General features: G+C 54.8%; 1 protein-coding gene across 3 annotated transcripts in view; it reads left to right on the top strand.

The window, feature by feature from the left end:
- IKBKB (inhibitor of nuclear factor kappa B kinase subunit beta) overlaps positions 1-13,791 on the top strand; it is a 46,977-nt gene extending 33,186 nt beyond the window's left edge. For 2 of the 3 annotated variants that reach the window (XM_031440029.2, XM_031440030.2), the window contains exons 10-22: positions 315-444; positions 728-922; positions 1,508-1,622; positions 2,408-2,531; positions 3,050-3,201; positions 3,360-3,421; positions 4,885-4,994; positions 6,084-6,133; positions 6,220-6,319; positions 6,492-6,639; positions 9,018-9,139; positions 11,295-11,385; positions 12,449-13,791. In XM_031440029.2, coding sequence (XP_031295889.1) covers positions 315-444; positions 728-922; positions 1,508-1,622; positions 2,408-2,531; positions 3,050-3,201; positions 3,360-3,421; positions 4,885-4,994; positions 6,084-6,133; positions 6,220-6,319; positions 6,492-6,639; positions 9,018-9,139; positions 11,295-11,385; positions 12,449-12,514 — 1,465 coding nt within the window. In that variant the 3' untranslated portion in view covers positions 12,515-13,791. The remainder of the gene's footprint in view (positions 1-314; positions 445-727; positions 923-1,507; positions 1,623-2,407; positions 2,532-3,049; positions 3,202-3,359; positions 3,422-4,884; positions 4,995-6,083; positions 6,134-6,219; positions 6,320-6,491; positions 6,640-9,017; positions 9,140-11,294; positions 11,386-12,448) is intronic. The other variant, XR_010377303.1, reaches the window with a different exon arrangement.
- The last annotated feature ends 2,152 nt before the right edge of the window (positions 13,792-15,943 follow it).

Raw genomic sequence — 15,943 nt, 5'->3', positions numbered from 1 at the left:
GTGGGGTCTAGATTGTGCGTGGGGTGGCCAGGGCGGGGCCGTGCCAGGAAAGCGCATAGGAAGCTCCCGGGAGGTCCTCGCCCAGCCACCTGCCGAGATGTCCTGGACATGAGGGTTCTGGCAGGTGCCGGAGGTGACCCGAGTGCTTAACTGCGTCAGGGACACTCGCCTCTCCTCTCAGATGAGCTCCTCCCCAGGGGTCACCTTGCCTGTGCATGCTGGGGGTGGGGCGGGCGTGGGAGGTGCACTCGCTTCCAGCTCAGGGGGCCCCCGCAGCCGGCATGAGCGGCCCCCCCACACCCCCCTCTTCTCAGCATCCTGGCGCAGCGGCTGGAGAAGTGGCTGCAGCTGATGCTAACGTGGCACCCCCGGCAGAGGGGCACTGACCCCGTCTACGGGCCCAACGGCTGCTTCAAGGCCCTGGATGATATCTTAAACTTGAAGGTGAGGCAGCAGGCCCGGGGCTGCCTGGGCAGTGGGACACGCGGGCCCCTGTGAGAGCAACTCTGTAGGAGGGTGGTGGGACCGCTGGCTGACATGGCGTCAGGCCGTCGCTGTGGACAGACAGGAACGTCCAGACGAGAGTGTGCGCACCGGCCCCGGTCCCCCTGCTCGGGCCCGGCCCTCGTGGGGCTGGAAGTGTGGGGAGGAGCAGAGGCCCCAGGCCCTAGGTGGGCGTCTCTGTCAAGTGGTTTTTTTTTTCCAGTAACGTCTGGTTGTGTTGCAGCTGGCTCATGTCTTGAACATGGTCACAGGCACCATTCACACCTACCCTGTGACTGAGGACGAGAGTCTGCAAAGCCTGAAGGCCAGGATCCAGGAGGACACGGGCATCGCCGAGGAGGACCAGGAGCTGCTGCAGGAGGCGGGGCTGGCCCTGATCCCCGACAAGCCTGCCGCTCAGTGCATCTCAGACGGCAAGGTGGGCCCCGAGGAACCGCGCGTGCATTTAGTTTCAGTTCTGCCGAGCCGGGCAGCCTGTTAACCACATGGGGCGGGAGCCTGTTCTGTGAGAGCCCCTGTGGCCCGCTGGGAGACTCCAGTCACTCCACACTCGACTGTTCCTCCCAGACCACTGAGCCTTCCTCTTGCCTTTGCCTCCTAAGTGATGTTCAATTCTCCCGACTCAACCAAAATTATTTTTGACACACCTCTGGTGTGCAGAACTGTGCTGACAACTGCGGTCACATAAGACGGGGTCCCTACCTGAAAGGAGCTGGATGGTTAATGTGGGAGAAACAGTCGTTGAACAGTAAAGGAGGTAGCAGAGGTCTGACCGGCACATATGGACAATCAGAGTCGGATGGAACATAGCAGGTGGTACATAAAGTGTGCATCCCAGGGACACGTGCAGAAGGAGCACAGGGCGGTAGAGGCCAGAGGCCCCGGGAAAGGTACTTGCTGGCTGAGGGCGATGCTGCTGGGAGGCTCCGAAGTCTCCCCTTTGTTACCTGGGCAAGGAGAGGTGGCCTCCGTGAGACCTCATTTTGCTCTTGTGCCTTCGCAGCTGAACGAGGGCCGCACCCTGGACATGGATCTGGTCTTCCTCTTCGACAACAGCAGAGTCACCTACGAGACCCAGGTCTCGCCACGGCCCCAGCCTGAGAGCGTCAGCTGCATCCGTAAGAGTGGCACGGTCTTTAATTTTGTTTGAATTTCTTTTAGAATTTCATTGTATTTTTTAGGGTTCTTTTTGGGGGGGGGGAATGGGGAGAGGTAGTTAGGTTTATTTATTTATTTATTTGTAGAGGAGGGACTGGGAATTGAACCTGGGACCTCGTGCATGCTAAGCATGCACTCTACCACTTAAGCTATAACTCCCCACTTGGCATGGTCTTTAAAAAAATAACCGCCTGTGGCACTTGGGACGAGGCAGGAGAGCCCTGGGCCATGGGAGGGGTCCGTTCCGAGAAGGTGAGTCCACCCGCTCGGTCCTCGGCCTTGGACACCGAGGCGTAGCGCAGCCGGACAGAGTAATGTCTCTGATTAATTTCAGCCTCATTTAAATGGAGGTCAGGGCATGCTGCCCACAGGCCCCTGAGCTTCAATCCCATGGCCCTTTTATTTATATTTGAAGCTTTATAGTTTAATAATTAGTCCATGTACATGATACCAAAAAATCAAAAGGCACAAAAGAATATCCAGTGACAAGTAACCTCCCCGCTGTCTCCCAGTTGCCCCTGCTGCCAGGTTCTCGGGTCTGCCTTCTGGGCTGCCTGCTCCATGTGTCTGTAAATCGTAACACGCCTATGCTGTCGTGGGGCGCAGGAACACGTGAGCAGGTGACCAGTTACTAACGGCAGAGCAGTTAACCTAACTGAACACCGCAGATGTGCCAGCGGGCCCCGTGGGCGGGATGCGGTTCATCACGGGGACCGCGTTCTGATGGCCCTGTGTCTCTGTCCAGTCCAAGAGCCCAAGAGGAACCTCCCCTTCTTCCAGCTGCGGAGGGTGTGGGGCCAGGTGTGGCACAGCATCCAGGCCCTGAAGGAGGACTGCAGCCGCCTGCAGCAGGGGCAGCGAGCCGCCATGTATGTGCCCGGCAGGGTGGGCTTTGCTCATTTGGAACCGTGGGGTGGCCCTGGCCCAGAGACAGGAGGGAGACCCGGGTCTGGATGGGGTGGGCAGCGGTCGGTGGGGCTGGCTAAGGGAGGCCCCATGAGACCCAACTGGGCATGTGATCAGCAGGCAGGTGGAGACGGGGTGGGGCTGGCTGGACTGGGTGGAACTGGGTGGAATTGGACCAGTGGAGAAGCCACTGCAATTTGGGTCAGCGCCCTCCCCTGTCGTGCCGGGCCTGCCTGCCTCTCTCCCCAGCTGCCAGCTGCTTTGGGTTACCTCATGCGGTCCTTTGCTTAATTCCAGGCTTGGTGCGGAACCTCATGTGTGGCCTCGGGCTGGGCAATTGGTTATAAGTGGCTGCTCTTGCTATAACTGCACTGCTGAGAGCAGGGGCCGGCCTGGGTGTTGGCGGCAGGTTTGTGGTTGTCCGGGAAGTGGTGCTGGGATCCCGAAGACGCCCCGAGGTCTGTGTCTGGTGGCCCCACAGGATGAATCTGCTCCGGAACAACAGCTGCCTGTCCAAGATGAAGAACTCCATGGCCTCCATGTCGCAGCAGCTCAAGGCCAAGCTGGACTTCTTCAAGACCAGCATCCAGATCGACCTGGAGAAGTACAACGAGCAGACGGAGTTCGGCATCAGTGAGTGTGCCCTTTGCAAGAAGTCTGTAGAGGCCCAGCCTTTCTTTTTTCTCCTCCTGAGGTTTCTCTTGTCCTCTGAGAACTGAGTCGCCTCTTTTTGCTTCATTTTGGGGGTTTTTGTTTTGTCTCTAATTTCTCTCTCTCTTTTTTGTTTCTAGCGTCAGACAAACTGCAGCTGGCCTGGAGGGAGATGGAGCAGGCCGTGGAGCTCTGCGGACGGGTAGGAGGCTCCTTCGGGCCCACAGCCCTGCTGAGGATGCGAGGTTCTTCGCTGCCGCCTCCCCCTTTCTCGCTGAACGCTAGGGCGAGCTTGCGTGTTGAAAATTAGCTTTTCAAGGGGAGGGTATAGCTGAGCGGTAGAGTGCGTGCTTAGCATGCATGGGGTCCTGGGTTCAATATCCAGTACAATCAATCAATCAGTAAGTAAATAAATAAACAAATAAGTAAATAAGTAAGTAAATAAATAACTAAAAAAAAAGATAACACTGCCCCCAAAAGAAGAAAATCAGCTTCTTTTCCTCACCTAGGTTTAATCCCCAATACCTCCACTAAGATAAACAAACAACCCTAATTATGTCACCGCCACCCCCTGCCACTTAAAAAAAAAAAAAGAAAGGAAAATTAGGTCTTCCCTGCCCAGCTCTCTGCCCTCAGCTAGGACTTGCTGGAAAGAGGCTGGCAGGCGGGTGGCCAGGGAGAGGGGGCCCGCCTGCGACAGGCCCGGGAGCCGCAGGGATTTGGATCAGGAGCACAGTGTGATGTCTCCTGGGGGATACCTGCCTCCCTGTCTGCCCAGGGCGCTCCTGCACATCTTTGAAGACTCGGGCTGGGTACCACCCTGTGACAAGGCCTGCCCTGCGCCTGCCTGGCAGACGTGACCCTGTGCACCACTCCCCTGAGCTCTCCAACTTCAGCACATGTGACTCTCACTGCACTGACTTGTGACACATCGGTCTCCCCTAGTGACTCTGCCCCATCCCTCTTTGAGTTTTTATGTTCCCACCCTGAGGCTCCTCTTCGCATGAGAAAGGGCCACGGATGAAGGAGCAACACTCCGTCTCATCAAAGATTTTCCTACCTCATCGGGGCACTCAACCCACAGGACAGAAAGTCTTAGCACAGTATAAATCGGGTGCCCTGAAGATGTTGGTCATGAGGCAAGGAAGGAAGCGTGACTCAGTGAACCTCTCGCAAATCGAAAACTATGGGCTTGGAGGCTCTTCTGGACCTTGTCACCATTTTCCCTGTGAACTTGGGCAAGGAGCTTCGCCTCCGTCTTAACATCTGTTTCTGTCATTGGTGCTGATGTGCACCCTTAAAGGTGCGTGGTCCATTGGCAGGACCTCGCGGTGACAGCGAGTGCCCCTCCCCATCTCAGTGCTCAGGGACGAGATCCCTGAGAACAAGGTGTCCCAGCCACCCCACTGGGGACAGCGTGGGATGGGCGCGTTAGGCCAGGAGAGTGTGCTGGTGTCTCCCTTGCGCCAGGACTGTGCTGGGTGCTCCCCCAGCTCTGTCTTATTTCCCCCCTGCATGGCCAGACCCGTGGCTCCAAGTCCGTATGCTTTCAAACTGCTCCGTTGTGAGTCTGCAGTGAGGCTGGAGGGTTCCCCCCACCCCCGAGAACCTCGCGACTCGGGCCTCTCGTTAGGTCAGCTCACTGCAGCCCAGCTCTTCCTCCAGGAGAATGAGGTGAAGCACCTGGTGGAGCGGATGATGGCGCTGCAGACCGACATCGTGGACCTGCAGCGCAGCCCCATGGGCCGCAAGCAGGGCGGGACGCTGGATGACCTGTGAGTGCCAGTGCGCCGGCCTGCCGCCCCTGTGTCTGTGTGTTTGTGTGTCTGTGCGTCTGTCTGTGTGTTGGGGGTGTCAGGTGCGGGCCTCTGGAGCCCCAAGAGGCTGTTCTCCTGTGGAGCTCATCCCCAGGGAGTCATCCTGGCACGTTACAGAGATGAGCACGGGCAAATCCCCGTCCCTCTGAGCCTCGGTTTCCACATCTGTTGAGTGGGGAGAAGACCCTTCTGACCCCACAGTTGTGAGGACCAACCCAGACCACGCCCAGAGTTCATGACCCTTGAAGGCTGCCCAACAAGGAGCCTTTACCAAAGTGTCAGGTCCCACGCTGTCATCCAGCCCCACCACCGGGCGTGGCCAGAAGAGCGGGAGGTAGAAGAGGGAAGGAGCCTGGCAAGTCTCAGAAGGTGGGGCCTGGAAACTTCACTGGAGTCTTGACCAGGAGCTCAGCTTGGCTCCGGGAGGCGCCGGGTGGGGCAGTCCTGCCTGCGGGTAACCACACACGGCTGGGAGCGCAAATGGAGGGGGCCGGCGAGCCGCGTCCCCTTTGGGCTCAGCGGTTCCTCTGATGCTTTTCCTGGGGTTCTTGGGACAAGAAGCCCGAACATCAGAAGTCTGATTATTTGTAGTCTATATTTTCTCAAATTATTTAATCCTTTATTCTCGACTAGTTTTCCAGTGAAAGTCACCCCGGAAAAATGTAAGCCGGTCTCGCTGTGTTAGGGGCACAAGCGAGAGGAGTTTGTGTCTGCTCTTGGGCTGCAGTTTTTGGGGGGAAGAGGGGGGGCACGTTCTCCGGGCACAGATCCAGTGATGGTGCCTGGAATCAACTGCAGAAGCTGGGCGGTTGGGAAATTCCAGGAGACAGACGGACACTCCTTTCCTTTGGGGTATCTGGGTTTTGATAGTGAGGACGAGCCTTCCCTTATCAGAGATGTCACCTGCGGTGTCACCAGGAAGAATAACTTCCTCTAGTCAGGGCGGGCTGCCAGCTTGGCTTCCAGAAACCCCTAACCCTGCGGCACGAGTTAGGTCAGGTACTCACCAACCTCAGATCCTGACGGAGCTGCCTCTGTGTGTTTCAGAGAAGAGCAAGCGAGGGAGCTTTACAGGAGGCTGAGGGAGAAACCCCGAGGTGAGTGGGGGGCCCGCCTTGCGTCCCACATCCGTCGGGCCAAGGCCGGCCACCTGCGGACCACACGGCTCCATCCCTCTTTGCAGACCAGCGGACTGATGGTGACAGTCAGGAAATGGTCCGGCTGCTCCTTCAGGCCATCCAGGGCTTTGAGAAGAAAGTGCGAGTGATTTACACGCAGCTCAGGTACCGGCCCGCCTCCCCTCCCGAGGGCGAGGGCGGAGGAGAGGCAGCAGGATGGGGTGGGGGCCCTGGTCACCCCTTTAACCCCCAGAAGATGCTCCATCCGCTGCGGCTGAGTGGGGTCCTGCTTTCTCCAGCCCAGATGCCCTGAGCTGGTCCCGCTTGTGCTTTCCAGCAAAACGGTGGTTTGCAAGCAGAAGGCCCTGGAGTTGCTGCCCAAGGTGGAGGAGGTGGTTAGTCTAATGAACGAAGACGAGAAGATGGTGGTTCGGCTTCAGGAGAAGCGGCAGAAGGAGCTCTGGAACCTCCTGAAGATCGCGTGTGTGAGTGAGCCCAGGCGGCCACGACCCCAGCCACTCAGCTGTGCCACTGCTCCGCTCCTCGACTTGGCCTGGGCCGGGAGGGGCCGGGTGGGGCCTGGGCCCTCGCTTTTATTCACGCATGTGGCAGCTGTAATACATTCCCGCAGAGTTATCATCACGGTTCTGGAGGCCACAAGTCCAAAGTCACAGTGTCAGCGGAGCTGGGCTGCCTCCAGCGGAGGCTTTTGGGGGAAAATCCTTCCTCGCCTCTTCTTAGATTCTGGGGGCTTCTGGCATTCCCTGGCTTGTGGCGACATCACTCCAGTCTCTGCCCCTGTCTCCGAGTGGCCCTCTCCTCTGTGTCTCTTTTCTGGGTGGCTCTTTTCAGAACACAAGGCACTGGATTTAGGCCCCACCCAAATAGTCCAGGATAATCTCATCTCAGGATCCTTAAATACACTTGCAAAGGCCCTTTCCCAACTAAAGTCACATGCCCAGGTCCCCGGAGTTAGGATGCGGACAGGTCTCCGTGCAGCCCTGCACAGTGCACGCCGCCCGCGGCTGGTGGCTCCTCCCCAGAGTCTGCTGTCAGTGCCGCAGCCCCCGCTTTCTGTGCCCGCTGCCTTAGCGTAGCTCTGATCCCATGGAATGTTGCAGCGCAGAAAAGAGAGCTCAGGATAGAGAAGTGAGAGGAGCTGGGTGGGAGACGTGTGGTGGAAGCCAGAGCTGCCACCCTGAAGGCTGCAGAGGGGCTAATGATGGAGCGAGTTCGTCCCCAATAGGGGAAGATGGTTGTTTAAGGGGGAAGTCGGGTACAAGATGATGCTTCTCAGGATCGAGGAGACGGAGATGGGAGCACACCTGCGGGCCAAGCGGAAGGAGACAGCGTACCGGGGGTTCACGGTGTCACAGAGCCGTCAGGGAGCCAAGTCTCAGTCCCCAGAACAGTGGGGAGCTCAGCATCCCGAGTGTGAGGGGGTCGGGAGGGCAGCGTTCCCTCCCGTATGCAGGGAGGAGAAGCGAAGGGGAGAGGTGACCCTCGAGCGCTTACTGCCCAGTGGGTGCTGAGAACCGGAGACACAGGAGGGAAGGCATGCCGGGCAAGATGGGGAACAAGAACAGTTTAGGGCAGGAGTGGTAAGCGGGAGCCACAGCAGGAAGGCAGGCGCCGGTTCTGGAGGGGAGGGAACCCTAGGAGACGGAGGGGAGGGCCCCTCGCCGGAGATGTCCATGAGGAGGTGTCAGTTCACCCAAGCAGGGGTTAGGCAGGTGCGCGGGCGGGGATGGGGTGTTCCTGGACAAAGACATTGCTCAGCCTGGAGGCCCAACAGTGTGGTGTGTCGGTGTGTGGTGGGGAGAGGGTCTCACTGTGGGTGAGGTCGGGCAGGTAGGGAGGGCTAGCTTCACAGCCAACTTACATATAAAGGTGTAGAGAAACCGTGGCAGGATTGGTGTTTTCCTTTCATACTGAGTGTGTGATACACAATCACATTTGGGTTTTAGAAAAATTACTCTGATGGCAGCTGGAGGCCCTCACCACTGGGAGTGAAGGGCCCCTCCTGCCGTCATCACAGGACAGGACAGTGGGAGTGTGGCGGGGGGGCCTTTGCCACACTCGAGGACCCAGGGCAGGAGGTGGGGGAGGGTGGCTGGGTCTCCATGGGCCACAATCGGCCAGGAAGACACAGCAGAGGGACAAAGAACAGGGCGAAACTGGGTGTCGGAATGTCCAGGTGAAGTTAGACCTTGACTCTCAGCGGGGAGAGATAGTGGGGGTCATGATGGGTCCCCCAGACAAAGCCTGAGTGGCAGGTGGCGGTGAGGGCAGGGTGGGGGCTGTGAGAAGTATGTGGGGCCAGCAGAGGACGTTTGCTGGAGCTCGGGGGAGGGAGAGGAGGCGCGAAGTGCTGAGAAGGTTGACAGAGGTCGCGTCCGGCTGCGGGTGTGAGGAGATGCAGGGGCCGTTGGTGTGACTCCTCGGCTCCAAGCTGAGCGGCTGCAGCAGCCCGGGATTTCCTTCTCGCCTGTCGCACAGGTGGTGCCAGTAGCAGAAAGTCACTTAGGACTTTGTCTTCTGTTTGGTGAGAGTAAACAGACTTTCCTTCTTGCTTCCTTGTCAGAGTTTGTTAAGCAATCAAACTAATGACACAGAGCCTGCAAATCCAGGCCCTTAAGTCTCCCCGTATTTAGAACCTTTTATCCAAAAGTACACCTGCAGATCCAGAAACACTTTCTAAACTGAAACACAAACTGTCAGATAGCGATGTTGGCCGATTTCTCCAGGAACAGCACATGTCCCGTGGCCAGTTGTCCCAGGAGAAAGTACCTGGGAGTGAGTGCAGATCTTGAGTCCCTGCTTTGCTCCAAACCTGTGGTGACTTTCTGGTTTTATCCTCCAGAGCAAGGTCCGTGGTCCTGTCAGCGGAAGCCCGGACAGCATGAACGCTTCTCGCCTGAGTCACCCCGGCCAGCTGATGTCACAGCCCTGCACTGCCCCCGACAGCGAGGCCGTCAAGAAAAGGTACATCCCTGTCAGCAGTGCCAGGCGTAGCGGCCAAGGGCACGTCAGGAGGTCGTGGGGACGGAAGTGCGTGTTTCACCCGTCAGGGACCCTGTGCGTGCTCTTTGGTGTTTGCTCTGTATGCTGGGCACTGTGGGGACAGATGTGGCATTTTGCTCTCAGAGTCCCTTGTGACTTGTCGGCTTAAGTGTCCTTGTCTGAGAGCTGGCTGCTCGCTCTTCACTGAGATACTGAAAGTGCTGGTCAGTCCCCTGCTGGTTGCTAGTCCACACATCGTGGTATGTTCTTCAGAACCAGGTCCTGCAGAGCATGCCCCATGCACCACGCCAGTGTCACCTCGCCTCCTCCCTCCCACCCCGCTGCCACTTGGAGTCACAAGTCCCTGGTTCCTCCTGTGGCCTCTCCTCACCTCCATTCACCCCTCCTGGCCCTGGCTTCGCCTGCATCCCTGCCACAGAGCATCTCAGCCCTTCTGGCAAGGTGTTCCCTCCCTGCATCCTGTCTAGTCCAGCCTCCAAGCCCCCTCTGGTCAACTCAGTCTTCACAGAACCCCATTGCGATCGAGTTATTCCTTAGTCAGCACCTAGTCATGGCTTCCCGCTGCGTCGAGGTTCCAGCCTGAGCCTGCTCAGGCCTTCCCAGCCTCTTCTCCAGGCTGATGCCCTGTTCCTAGACAGCCTCCTTCCTCTAGCCCAGGGGGGTCTTAAAGTCTGGTCCAGACCAGCAGGGCCAGCGGGTTCTGGGTACTTGTTGGAAATGCGGATTCAGGATCAGGAGCCCGGGATGGGGAGGAGCCAGCCCTGCCTGACTCTCACGCACCCTGAGGTTTGAGAACCTTGGCTCCAGCCGATGCCCTCCCTTGGAGCCGGCCTCCCTTTGCAGACCCTGACCACATGCACACACGGGGATGCTCTCCTCCCAGACCACCCGTGGGGTTTTTTGTTTCTGCTTCTGTCTCACATTCATTTATTCAGCACCTTCTCTGCGCTGGGCCCCAGGCGCTGGAGATGGGTAGCCTTGGTTCCTCTGGGTAAATCTCTAGGCGTAGAAAGTAGGTTAGTGGTTGCCGAGGGCAGGTGGGGAGGGGAACGGGAGGTGAGTGACAACAGGTTTAAGATCTCTCTTTGGGGCGCGAAAATGTTCTAAAACTAGATTATCGTGATGGTTGCACAACTCTGTAAATATACTAGAGCTACTGAATTATACACCTTCAGTGGGTGAACTTTATGGTTTGATAAATTTATCTCAATAAAGCTATTTGTAAAAATCCCGTTCCTGTACTCGGGGAGTCTGTATCCTGTACTGGTTTGGTACTTAATCACTCGTGGCCTCAGGTTCTGAATTCCCTCCCCAACTTGCTACGAGCTCGTTGAGGATAGTAACCAGGTCCTACTTGGCTCACGGGGCCCCGCGGGGCCGGCACCAAGGCTGGACTCTCGTCAGTAGCCCGTAGGTGAGGCTGAACAGCAGTGTGCTCAGCTGTTTCCACCCACCTGCGCGGGGCCCTTCTGCCTGGATTTGTCACACTCCATCCAGGAGATACTCAAAGCTCTAGAAGACTCATCCCCGGAGCGCAGGCTGCCGTTGGTCTCTCCCCGTCCTAGAGGCGAGCTTAGAAAAGGACCGATGGCCGGCCGTGCTCTCCCCTGTCTCACGTGGCCCATTCCTGGTGGGACACATGCGTTTCCCATCATAGAAGAGGACAGAGCACAGTGCAAGAGTCACTCCTCACACACCTCAAGGAGCTGGGGAAATTGCATGGCCAGCGTATTTGTTTCCATTTCAAAAACTGGAAAACAGGTGATTTGGGAGAGATCTTCACGCTTGGGCAGTTTGGAGAGAATTTTTATTCAGCTGTCTAGTTAAGTCAGAAAGAGCTCTTCTACCTCTAACTTTCTTTTATCAAGCAGGGATCTCTGCTTTTTCACATCGTGGACAGTAATGCTTGTGGCTGGATTTGGGCTTCTGAGCAGCGCTTGACTAGATGAATGAAATCACTTAGGCAACGACATGGTGTTTGAAGACACTGCATCATAAAAATTATTTAATTTTAAAAACCTTGTCGAAAGCTCTCTAGCGTCTTTGCAGACGGTTAGTATTGTCTCTGAAAAAAATAATATTGACCATTTTCTAATAATTCAATCATTTTCTTCAGCGAGGAGCTGGTGGCCGAAGCGCACACTCTCTGCACCCAGCTAGAAAATGCACTGCAAGACACCATGAAGGAGCAGGACCAGAGCTTAAGGGTAATGGCCTGTGTGAACCCCAGCTGTTCCGTGCTCTTCCTTCCTCCCGCAAGTGAGAAAAAGCTCATAGAAAGGCGACGCTGTCTCTCCTGGCTCTCAGTATACACTTAGGAGTTTCTAGTACATTCGTATTATTCACCACGATCCCCGTGCTGATGACTGTTGAAGGGGAACTTTCATTCATTGTGTGCATTGTCTCATTGAATCCTCACTGCTCTCAATCTTGATGAGAAGACAACCTGATTGTGAGAAGGCCTCCCCCAACCCCCCGCACCTTCTGTACCGCTGCGGAGCATCCGTTGAAGGGGATGCTGTGCTGGACTCTGGGGACAAACCAAGAGCCCGTCACCACCCCACCTCTCAGGGACTCAGAGCTTAGCAGTTGGCAGTACTAGTTAAGAGGGAAGCAAACCTAGAGAAAAACTAGTCCACACGGAGGTACGTTAAGACAAAGCTTGAAATTGCCGAGAGGATGTTAAATCATTCACTCGGATCTTTAAGTGGCTTCTTCCTACCAATCCACTGCGAGCTAGCATCCCCGAACTGCTCAGTGTGGGGAAGAATCAGAGGGGATGGATACTGCTGATTGTAACCACGTCTTAAATAAGACGTGTCCTTCTCCACTTCTGGGGCTTTCGGCGTCTCTTCCTGCTGCCCTTCCTCCTCCGGGCACTGTGTACTTTGATCCTTTCACTGCCTGTTCGCACTTCCGCCAGATGAAAAGGAAGTCTGGCCAGGCCATTGCACCTGGTGAGGTTGGAAGCTGAGGACTGAGATTAGCCCTGGGTACCCCCTACCCACTGGGAGCATAAGTGAGTGCTGTGAGCTACAGTCATACCAGACTGCTTTTCCAGAATCTCGGGCTCCAAGCCCTTCTGAAGAAAAGCTTCTGCACAGTTTTGAACGTGTAGCTTTAGGTCAAGGGTACCCTGCAAAACAAGACTGTTGTTAGTGCGAGGAGTGAAATTCCCTTCTAAGTTGTGCTGGTTGCCTCCCTCAGACAAAAAGCAGCCAGAGGTGCATGAGTGGCCGCTGTATTGTTAACGTGCCTGTCGACTTTCAGTCTCTAGACTGGAGCTGGTTACAGACGGCGGAGGAGGAGCAGAACGGCCTGGAGCAGGCCTCGTGACCCTGGGGGGCCCTGACCCGGATGGGCTGCCTGGCCTGAGCCCCTTCCCCACCAGGGCCTCGCGGTCATCACGTCCCTCGGTCTTCGGCACCAGACGGAGGTCTCGCTTCCCCAGCGGTTGTGACAGTCGCCGTGGACCAAGGGTATGGCCCTCTGTGGCCACTGCCAGCAACTTGGCTGCACACTGGAAGGGGCCCAGGCATGGGCGTTGAGGGAGACAGAGCCCCAGCCGCCGCTTCCTCTGCTTGGAGCAAAGCGCCCCAAGTATGGTTGCCCCACAGACCAGCAGACAAACGTCTAATGTGACTTTCTGGACAAAGTAAGAAGGGCACTTGGTGCCAGCTGTCCCCTCCTGACCCCTCCTGGTCTCCAGAATCCCCGATCCACCCATCTTCACAGCCAGGGTTTCACCTGGATGCAGCTTCTCTGAAACAGTCGTTTAAATCATGGATTTGGCCTGGCGCCCCCTCCCCCTCCTCCTCTCATTTCACTGCTGCTAACGTTTGCCTTCTACCGACGACTTTGGTGGCTGTCCCCCCTTCGGCAAGGCTGCAGGTGATCGTGACACTTCCCCCGTCTGCAGTCTTTTCAGCCACAGACTGCACGACTCGTCTGAGCCAGGGTGGAAGAGCACCTCCCTTCCTTTGGGTCCCAAAGACCCCCAAGGGCGAGTTGCCGTGGAGAAGAAGGAAAGAAGGGTGTCTGTCACCCGTCAGCCTGCTGACCACCTCCTGTCTGTGTGCATGGCGGTGGTGCGACAGGGGCGTCCCCGCCTCTCGTGTCATCCCGCGGGATTATTCAATTGATTTATTTAAAAAAATAGATTCTCTATTTTTAACATGACTCAAATCCCACAGTCTATTTTTGTAATACCTCCAGTTAGGACTTAAGAACTCAAAAGTCCAAAAAAAAAAAAATAAAGAACTCGAAGTCCAGCTTTAATTGAAAATTTTATGCAGTCGAATCGTGCCTGATCAAACAATGCTGCACCACTAACATTGCCTCTTTGACGTTTCACGAAACTTCGCCTTTGTATTACGGCAGGAAAGCAAGATGAGTTCAGATGATAACAGATTGGCAAGCTGGGATGGAGAAGAAAACTGGGCTAGAAGACTTCCAGCGAATGGCTTCCAGGAAGGCGGTACAGTGGGTTCCACGTCAAGTACGTTCGGGAAATGCTTCCAGCTTTAACTGCCTCTCGGAGATTCACGTTGTGCACTGGTGTATTAAAGTATCTGAAAGTTCTGTAAAAATAAACTGGCTTAACTTTGTGTAAATCCACTGTTTATCAAACTCATTTGACGGTAGAGCCTTTTTTTTTCCTCCTGTGTGTACAAAACATTTATTAACATCCCAAAGAACTAGGGTTTGATAAAGCGTGATTTTGGAAACACTGATGTGGGAAATAAGACCAGAAACACAGACTGGGATGGGGTCAGATCAGAGAGGGAGTGAATGTTGAGCTAAGAGTCATGGGCTTATTTTATAGGCAGTTGGGAGTCACTGAAGAATTTTGAGCAAGAAGACATCACCACCCAAGCTAATGTTTAAAAAGATGAATATAAGCAGAATATGCTATTGACTAAAAAAGCAAAAACTCCAGACGTAGGACTTCCACTTCAAAAAGGTGCAGCAGATATACCTTTTCCTATTCCTCCTGCTAAGTACAGCTCAAATCCTTGGACGTTATTGGTAAACAAATAGAAGATGACCCCACAAGGTAGCGAGGAGGAGGCAGACCAGCTTGGACTTGAGCAGTGACGTGGCGGTGAGTTTCCCGGGTGTTCCTCTTGACTCCAGTGTCCCTGACAGGTGCTGGAGAAGCCACCCAACAGGCACAAACAAAAAAGCTGCCACAAACTAGAACAGAAATGTATTCACAGTTCCGGGGGCCAGAAACCTGAAATGAAGTTCCCCCAAGGTCTCTCGAGGAGATTCTATTCTTGCTTCTTCCAGCTTCTGGTGGGTCCAGGAGCTCCTTGACTTGTGGCTGCATCTCTGCCTCTGTGGTCATATTGCCACCTCTTTTTCTACCTGTCAAATCGCCCCTGTGTGCCTCTTATAAGAACCCTTGTGACTGAGTGTGGGGCTGATCTGGATATTCCAGGGTAAGCCCCTCTTCTCAAGAGCCTTAATTTAATCATGTTTTGCAATATAAAGCGGTATTTAAAGATTCTGGGGATTAGGATGTGGACATTTCATCTTGGGGGGGGCCACCATTGAATCCATTACAGTCCACTAACTGGCCCCCCAAAATTCATGTGCATCCCATGTGCACATACTTTCACGCCATCCCGAAGTCTCAACCCACTACGGAATCAACTCTGAGATCAAAATCTCAATATCATCAGCTCACAAGTCTTGAATCTCGTCATCTATCTCAGGTTTGGCTGAGGCTCGACATGATCCATCCTGGGACAGAATCCCTCCATCTGTGGACCCGTGAAACTAGAAAACAGTTTGCTTGCTTCCAAAATACAGTGGTGAGACAGGCCTGTGGTAGACATTTCCATTAAAGAGGAGAAATGTGAAGGAATAAAGGAGTCACCATTCCCAAGGAAGTTTGAAATCTACCAGGGTAAATTCTATTAGGTTGCAAATGCTGAGAATAATTTCCTGTCACTTGAAGATCTGCCCACTGGGCCCAAGGCAGCCTCACAGGCCTTTGCCTCTGCACCCACTGCTTCTGCACCTGCTCCTCCAGCCTCTGCCTTTGCACCCATGGCTCTGCTCTCAGACTCATTCTTCCTTTTTCTTGAAGGCTAGCACATTTCCAACCTAGTTAACTCTACTAATGGACACTTGTCATTGGATTTAGAGCCAATTCAGATAACCTAAGGAGAACCGCCTCCTCTCAAAATCCTTAACTTAATCACATATTCTGCTTTATAAGATAAAATATTCACAGGTTCTGGGAGTTAGGACATGGGCATGCCTGGGGAAGGGGGCACCATTTGACTCAGTACATTAGTTGAAGGATCAGGACAGGGGCAGCCTGGCAAAACAGAAACATTGAAACAATAACCACTCGATTGCAGCCAAACACTGCAGAAAACACTGGCCCCACCCTCGCTAGCAAAGACCAAGTGGGAAGCTTGAACTTCCACACACATCAGGCTGTAATTACATGCCCCACCCGAGTGACATCAGTGAAGACAGGGTGAGGAACGGATTTTTACTGATGCTAGACAGTAACAAGGCCTCTCCCAGTGATGTCATTGGAGACCATATGGGACATGCTCAGCAGTAACAAGGCACTCCTGCCCCCAGGTGACCGTGGAGGTCTACAGTTACAGAACAACAGAATACATCTTCCCTCTCAGGCACCCATGGAACATATACCAAGATAGACCAAAGCCTGGGTCATAAAACAAACCTCAACAAACTTATAACAATTGATATATAGAGTGTGTTCTATGACCACAGTGG

Source organism: Camelus dromedarius, chromosome 22, assembly GCF_036321535.1.
Source record: "Camelus dromedarius isolate mCamDro1 chromosome 22, mCamDro1.pat, whole genome shotgun sequence".
Lineage (NCBI taxonomy): Eukaryota > Metazoa > Chordata > Mammalia > Artiodactyla > Camelidae > Camelus > Camelus dromedarius.
The sequence above is the reverse complement of the archived record's forward strand: the minus strand, read 5'-3'. Positions and strand labels throughout refer to the sequence as shown.